Raw genomic sequence first — 8635 nt, forward strand, 5'->3', positions numbered from 1 at the left:
TAAAATACTACATGGGTTTAAAAAAAAAGAATTAGAGCGATAGGACCAGTAGAAAGGGTAGAGAAAAAGAAGTTGGTAAGTTAGAGGGAGGTTGTAAGGAAAACAAATAAACAATCCAGCCAGATAATGGTAAATGAGAGATGGCCTCCCACAATATCTTCCAGGGCTCTGTTCCAGTTCCTGAAATTTTCCACATAAGACTCAAGGGTGGCGCACCTGCCCCTGGAGGCTGGGCTGGGCCCGCGAGCCTGGGGCAGGCTGGAAATGCCTGTCTGGGAAAGCTGCTGCTGGGGCGGGGTGGTCCGGAGATGGTTGGGAGGAGTCATGGGGCGTGAAGAGGAAAGACTACATCTCCCAGGCCTCCACGCTTTCCAGCTGGAGTCCTAGGGCGCTGACTGCTCCCCAGTTTCCGTAGGGAAGCGCCGGGCTACTGCACCTATTGTGTGTCGCGATCTCGCTCTCCGCTTCCCGCTCGGGTGTCTGTGGAGGAAGGCTACGTTTCATTGCCGCCTAGGCTTAACCCCTCCGGTGCCTAACAGGACAGTAAGCCGGCTCCCTGCGACCAGGAAAAACTCCTGGGAGCTGGAGGACTCGGGTAACAAGACCCTAGGGTGCAAAGAAGTCAGTTGAAGAAGGAGCACGAGTGCTAGGGCTCGGTACCCCAGCTTTGCTGGGGTGGGGCAGAGGCGCTGGCTTTAAGAAGGGGGAGGGGAGAGAGCAATCGGGGTTGCCCGCGGACTTCGGCAAAGGAAATCTGCGAGCTCGGAAGCGAGGAGCAGGGAGGAGAGAGGAGGGGCGGCTCCCATCCCCAGCTCCCGCCCCCGCCTACACCCTGGGCGGGCTGAAGTATCACGTTTGCACTTAGAAGGATCCTTCCCGTCTCTGGTGGCGAGCTGGGCTGCGGTTTCTGCTGCCGGTCTGGGGAGGTGATGCCTAGGGGGTATGCTGATTGCTAGGCAGCACCCCGCTGGGATCCGACTGCCTTAGTTACCTTTCCTGGTCACCTGAAGCAATCCTAGGATCGCCCGTTTCCGGTTCAGACCAGCCAGGTCTCCCCAGGAATCTCATCAGAACAGGTATCTGTCCTCCAAAGGGGAGGGAGGCTGCGAATAATCCATCCCATCAACTAACCCTACTGTGCCACTGATGCTCTTGGTCTTTGTATCTTTCTTTTCTCCTCTCAACCCCCGCCATCAGAACCATGGGGCATCCCCCTCTGGAGTTCAGGGACTGCTATCTGGACAGTCCCAATTTTCGCGAGAGGCTCAAGTGTTATGAGCAGGAGCTGGAGAGGACCAATAAATTCATCAAAGACGTGATCAAAGACGGCAACGCGCTAATCAGCGCAATGAGAAGTAAGTGAAAGGCTTGGGGATGAGGTGTGTCCTTCCTTGATCCCGTGGTTCCGGCCTTCAAGCTTTTTCTCACCGCAGGGGGAAGGGAGGATTTAGAACATTGGGCCTTTACTTTTAGTGGCCTTGACCTTGTAAGACAGGATCTATTGCTGTGCCAGGGACCCTCTTGCTCTGCAACTATCATGGCACATTGTTCCAAAGGGACACTCTGCCCGTACTGTCAGACATGTTTAGCAACCATGCCTGCCGCAAGGGGACATCCAAGCTGACCAAGTAACTGCTCCAGCACCTCCTAAAGAATTGGGAATTAGGGTCAGCAGCTTGAGTAGTGGTTTTGCCCTGGTCTCTAGTTGCTACAGGTAAGTGTGGGGACAATAGAACATTTACATGGCAAGTTATTTTCTAAGGAAAGCACGTTTGCCCCGGTGATTTTTTTTTTAAGTTACTGAGCTATGGTTTTGGTTAAGGTCAGTCTAAGCTCAGAATTACTGGATGGCCTCACATGCCACTGAATTCTGCTTGAGTGTGGAACAAACAAAGACCTGCCTAGTCTCTGGCACAAGGAGCCTACCCCCCAGGGAGCAAATTACAGGGCTAGGGTTGGGAGCCATAGGACTCGAGGAACCTCACCTAGCTTGGCTTTCCCAGTGGTCACAGACAGCTGTGGGATTCCGACCCCCCACCCCCAGTGTGTGGAGTTTTTATTTCTGCAAGTTAGCAGAAGGCTTGGAGTAAGAGAAAGAATAATAAACATCCCCAACAAGAGTGCAGGCAAATCAATCCTTTGTGCCAAAGTATATACCCAGAAGAATGGATAATAGTGATTGGGTGGAGTGATAATTATTTTTTTCTTTTCTTGGCTGAAAGATGATTGTGAAAAATAAAATCAGACTCACTGGCAAAAATGTCCTGTATGCTTATAACTTCGTTCTGAGTGGATTTATCCCAAACACACTGTGTCCAGGTCCAGTGTGGGGACCTTCTTAAGGCAGATGCAGCCAACCAAGAGCAGGGAGGGAGAAAGGCTTGGAGCATCAACACAATGGTAACTACTACCAGCTGGTATTTGTTATGTAGCTCTTCCAATTTGTCCCTTGGAATCTGTGCTTTCCTGGCACATGCTGTCTGCCTACTTTAGTCAGAATATATAAATTGTCCAAGTGACTGCCTGTCATTTGATTGAATTTGCTCATTTAATGGTTTGTCCTGTTGTGGCAGCACCTTAAAGATGGCGTATTTGATGTTGATCCTTAGAGACTTATAGGCTTTGGGATGTTTCCCCACTGAAGAGTTCACTTAGAGATTAAAGATATGCAGGTTGTGCCAGAAAGGTAGTTAGAAAGGTGAGGGTTCACCAAAAGGAAAAGGGGGGAATGTTCAGGTTTTCTTTTTATTTACTTATTCCAGTAAACTGCTTGGTGCAGTATCCACAGTCAAGTGAAGCTCCTCATAAAGCCCCAGGAAGGAAGTTTATGAAGTATAAGGTAACTTGAAAGTATTTGTGTTAAAATAAAATGACCAGCTAAGGCATATCATAGAGATTAAGATTCATAAGAAAAAGTAAACAATTCAATGAAACATTTGAGGAAGGCAAAAGCTTAGTAAGCTAGGAGCAAGAATTAGTTTTATTCTTTCCTTTTCTGAGACTGAGGCTGGTAAGAGTCAACAATTATGCAGGCCTAGACCTTTGAATATGTGCAAAAGATCCAAGAGCTATTTTGACCCAGGGGCCTTCTTGATATTTTACAGTGGTTTTCTGTTTCTGAATATGCATAGAAAGCCCAAAAGAAGACAAGTAGGAAATAAAACCAAGAAGCTAACCCATACTCCATTTCTTTCCTGTAAGTTGCGTGATTCTAAAACCGTAATTAGCAAGAGGCAAAGGCTGGATGTTTTTCAGTGTGTTGACGACAGTTACGTTTATACTCCCATTCTGCTTCTTCATGCTGTGCTAGCTGGGCATGGGTTTGAGAGTAGGTGGGGGTGGGAGGAAAACAAATGTAGACTCTTGCTTTGTGTGGAGGAAAAAGAAGAGAACACTGGGAATTGGATTTTTAAGACTTGGTTTACCATCCTGGCTTCATCAACCTGGGATAAGATGGCACAAATCACTTACTTCATCTGTAAAGTGGGGATAATTATACCCACCTCACAGGACTTTTTTAAGGCTCAAAGAAGGTAATAGATTATGAAAGCGCTTTGTAAATGGAAAGAGCTAAACATTGTAAGTTGTTCATAATACATCTTCAGTTTAATAATATATCTGCTGGTGAATGTGTACTTGTCAGGAGGTTTCTGAAGGGAAATGCATCAGCAGATATAGTTGGGAGCATATTTTTGTTATCATCTTGTTGGAAAATGTTACAGCAGTTCATTTTGTATTCATGTGTGTGGATTCATTTTGTCATTTGGAGTCTGGCATTAAAAGTCAGGGAAATGATTGATACCTTATTTATTTAAATTATGAAGCTGACCATGGAATCAAATGGCTAGTGTTTCTAGGAATTAATGAAGCATGGTGCATGGTGCTGTAAACCCCCGCTGCAGTTTTTGTGACAGTTGTTAGCCTAGGTGGAACTTGATTTTTACATTTATCCTGCTCAAGTCTGATTTTGTATAGAGCTCTAGATGAGGTTTTAGTCACAACTGTGTGTGATGCTGAATTTATTAAATGTAGGTCCTGGTTGAATATTTAGATTTGCTTAGCTCTGTGCTCAGAGATAATTGAGGTTATTAATGATATTCAACATGTTTTCCTTGGGAATATGGTTGATTCCCCCTTTAAATTTGATCCAATTATAATTGTTGAAGTACAGGATGAAGCTTATAACTTAAAGTAATGAAAATAAACACACTGCTACTCTGAAGGTGAGTAATATTGCCCTTTTTTCTGTTTGTTCTTTGTTTTTATGTTGGCAGTTTTGGTCCCTGATGTGTCTGAATATTTTCTAAGCTAGGTAATCGGAACAAGTATCCTGTGGCTCCTGCTTATATCCCAATGGAACATGATATACCTTATAAGTGTTATTTATAGTTCCATAAATACATACCATTCATTCAGTAAATATTTTTGCACATACTATGTTCAAGTCATTGTTCTCAGGGCTATTAAAGATGTGACAGAGTGAGTCACAGATGGATCCTGCCCTAAGGAGTTCCCAGAGAGATCAGTATTGTATAAGGTAGTAAATATGGATCAGAGCCATAAGAGTGGGACAGGTAGATACCATTGTGTGTGACATCAGAAGGAGAGCTCATTTCCCAATGGGAGGACAAAGAAAAAGGAAGAAGGAGCATTGGAATTGGTCAGAATGAATAACACTTACCACTTGTTTAACTGTTCCCACGTATAATGTATTCAAATCTTGCAACAGCCTTAAGAGGTAAGGATTATTATTCTCATGTTATAGATGAGAAAACTGACCATTAGAGGCCTTATATAACTTTCTCTACTAATAAGGGCAAAAGTCTGAATTAGAACCCAGACCTGACCCTAAAGCCCTGCTTATTTTATTACATTGCACTGTATTCAGGACAGGGCATTTATTGGAGTAGTAATGACACAGAATGTAAACGGACAGCAAATAATTCAAGTCATATGGAATATGAGGTGCAGGAAGGGAAGTTTGGGAGATAAAGTTAGAATGGAGGGTGAGGAACTGTTAAATACTTCAGACTTAAAAAAAATATATTTTTTTATTGATTTCAGAGAGGAAGGAAGAGGGAGAAAGGGATAGAAACATCAATGATGAGAGAGAATAATCGATTGGCTACCTCCTGCACACCCCACACTGAGGTTCGAGCCTGGAACTTGGGCATGTGCCCTGATCGGAAATTGAACTGTGACCTTCTGATTCATAGGTTGATGCTCAACCACTGAGCCACACTGACCGGGTACTTCAGACTTTTTAAAATTAAACTTATTGGGGTGACATCATATGATTCTTAACTTTTTCTGTCTGACTTATTTCACTTAGCATAATATTCTCAGGGTCCATCTATGTTGTTGCAAATGGCAGTATTTCATCTTTTCTTATGGCTGAGTAGTATCCCATTATATATATGTACCACATCTTCTTTATCCAATCATCTATCGAGGGACACTCCAGTAGTTTCCATGTCTTGGCCACCATGAATAATGCTGCAATTAACTTTTCTTCATAAGCAGGGAGTACTAAAATGTTTTTGGTGGGAGAGAGGCATGGATTGAGCTGTGTATTATGAAGATTCATCTGATAGTGATGGGTAAGGTGTTAGCAATTTCACACAAATATTCGTGACTTTTCAGCAGTTAATTGGCAGCTTAAATTTTCTTTGATGTAGCGCAGGGGTCTGCAAACTTCTATAAAGGGTCATATTTTAGGCTTTGAGGGCCATGCAGTCACTGTGGCAATTAACTAATTGCCATTGTTATGAGAAAACAGGTATGGATAATACATATATGAAATGAGAATGGCTGTCTTCTAATAAAACTTGATTAGCATTGAAATGTGAATTTCACATAACTTTTACATGTCACAGAATATTATTCTTCCTTTGAATTTTTCAATTGTTTAAAAATGCAAAAACCATTGTCAGCTCAGCTAGGGTACATACAAAAATAGGTGGCGGGCTGGGTTTGTCTCTGGTTGTAGTTTGTGGACCTCTGATATAACTAGTTAACCTAAAAAAAAACCTAAGTGGATTTTTATGGGTAAGGCAGTGAATATAGCTATTGGGAAAATATTTCACATTTTCCATCAACTAGTTTTACTTTGTCATGCTGTTAATTATGCCTGCTCTAGATTCAGGGATCACAGGCTCAAATGCTGTGAGAGGCCAAGGAGAAAACAGAAAAGTATGAAGCTCTTGGAAGTGGGTTAATAGGATTGGAGTGATTGGGGTAAAATATGGCAGCCTTACCCCATTCAAAAGGTCTTTACTTACTTTTAAAAAAATGTGCTACCTAAATAAAATATATTCATAGCCTAAATTCAATTAGGTTGCAACTCCTGAGCTAGATGATCTAGCTGTATCAGTCTGTGAGTCTTGGACTTTAATTGGCTGGGAAAGTGGAAGGTAACAGAAATTTCTCTGTGGAAGTACCACTGTACACTGTTTGCAAGTGATTAAGGCAGGAGGATGGTATAATGGGAAAAATCATAGAAATGATGTCTAGATATCTGGGTATGGTGCTAATTCTGCTTCTAATGGAATCTGTGACCTTGGTAAGTTATTTCACTGGGGCCCTAGGTCTGCAGCTTTATAAAGGTGGGGACCTATAAGCTCACATTCAGCTCTAACATTCCATGACATTTTTTTTTTAATCCTCGTCCAAGGTTATGTTTTTACTGACTTTTAGAGAGAGAGGAAGGAGGAAGAGATAGAGGGGGAGGGAGAGAGGGAGAGAGAGAGAAAAAGAGAGAGAGACACATCAATGTGAGAGAAACATCGATTGGTTGCTTCCCGTATGGACCCTACCTGGAGATTGAACCCACTACCTAGGTATGTGCCCTGAACAGGAATTGAACCCACAACTTTTTGGTATATGGGACGATGCTCCAGTCAACTGGGTCATCTGGCCAGGTCTCCATGACTTTTTTAAAATTGCATTCTATATTGTATTTTAATCATTTGGGAAATGAATAACCCAATTATAGCTTCTAACTTTATGCCTACATAAAATTACAAAATTATTTTAGTGTTCATGACAATATTTAATTAACAATTTTTAAAAAATTTAAAAATTAAGTAGCTGTCAATACCAGAGGATGACATAACCTTATATGTATGTACGTTTGTATATATAAAAGAGATAGAAAGAAGAATTACTTCACTAAGCCCACACATATATATGCACAGCCATACATACATAGGCTGTCTTGTACTAATGAAAACTTATGTATTAAAAGAATATAAAAGATATATTCTGTATTAAAAATATACATAAAGTTGATGAAGTTGAAATTACTGGTATAACTTTTCCAACCCACTCTTAAATATCTACAAAAAATGTCCCCTTTCTTACATGTTATTCTTTTGAACACAAGAGTTTTAGATGTTTAGTTGACTTTTTGGGTTGCCTGTTTAGCTCTTGCTTTGATACCTGGGGCACCTATCTGGTAAGTGATTGGTTTCCTGGAAGGATGGGTTGATTCCATCTTTGAGGTGAATTTGATATTGCATATACTTATTGGAGTCATCTTTAGCTTGGCACAGAGAGAACCTGGGTGTTAGTTCCAACCCTGCTATTAGCTAGCTATATAACATTGAATAAGCTTTTAGTTTCATCAGCTTGAGTTTTCCCATTTGTAAAATTAGAGGTCTGGTCATTGAGCTTCAGGATTCCTTTTGGCATGATCATTGTTTTCTGGACTGTCAACTGTCTTGCTCAAATAGACCAACCTCAATAGATTCTAACAAAAACTTTAAAGCCAATTTATCTTTAATCTGGGAGAGTGGGCAAAAGGAAAATCTAACTGCTCTGTCCAACATGAGCAGATGACTTGAACTGTGCTAGCCTATCTGATTATCCTCTTGAATGTATCTTGACAGGTGTTAACCTGATGCCCTTCAATTCTGTCCTGAATAGCTCTATAGTGAGGGAGAACAAAGCATTTAATCCCTTTGGGGTGGGTGTAGTGCCATGGTGTGCAGGGAGGAGTTGGTTATGTAATATACATTCTCAGTCTGCAGACATCCTGTCATTATTCCAGTGATATTTGATTAGTGCCTTGGAGCACATGGAGTTATTTTAGATATCCTCCAGAGTAACTCAGATCAGTGTAATGAGTATGTGTTATGGTACTGATGTTAGTAGAGATGAAGCAATGTCAAATGGATTTGGTGGAGACTGTGTTGTCATGTTTATTGGAGGTCCTCAGCAAACCAGATTCCAAAGTAACTAGACTGAGGTGAGTTCTGTGAGAACTAAGGTGGAAAGTGAACCAAGCCAGGCTTTCAGTGTGACCATGTATAGAAGCTGTGTTTTTTTAAGGGATGGGGGATGGTGTTGGGGTAGGATAAGGAAGTTTATGGCTTGACCTGCTTGTTAAGAAAAGTTTTCCAATCAGAGTTAAGAGTGATGAAGGAAAATTACCTTGTAGCTTCATTTTTATAGCCTCATTTTTATTTTTATTTTTTATTTTTATTTTTAATTTTTATTTTTTTTAGTGTTAAGGGCAAGGAATATCTTTTTTTTAATTAAATCTTTATTGTTCAGATTATTACATTGGTTCCTCTTTTTTCCCCACCATAACTCCCCTCCACCCAGTTCCCACCCCTCCCTCCGCCCTCACTCC

At 41.5% G+C, this 8635-nt stretch overlaps 1 protein-coding gene across 2 annotated transcripts in view; it reads left to right on the forward strand.

The window, feature by feature from the left end:
* The first annotated feature begins 426 nt into the window (after nt 1-426).
* OPHN1 (oligophrenin 1) overlaps nt 427-8635 on the forward strand; it is a 479266-nt gene continuing 471057 nt past the window's right edge. For both annotated transcript variants that reach the window (XM_005880381.2, XM_005880380.2), the window contains exons 1-2: nt 427-1076; nt 1198-1355. In XM_005880381.2, coding sequence (XP_005880443.1) covers nt 1202-1355 — 154 coding nt within the window. In that variant the 5' untranslated portion in view covers nt 427-1076; nt 1198-1201. The remainder of the gene's footprint in view (nt 1077-1197; nt 1356-8635) is intronic.

This window comes from Myotis brandtii, unplaced genomic scaffold (genome assembly GCF_000412655.1).
Source record: "Myotis brandtii unplaced genomic scaffold, ASM41265v1 scaffold635, whole genome shotgun sequence".
In the NCBI taxonomy this organism is placed as follows: domain Eukaryota; kingdom Metazoa; phylum Chordata; class Mammalia; order Chiroptera; family Vespertilionidae; genus Myotis; species Myotis brandtii.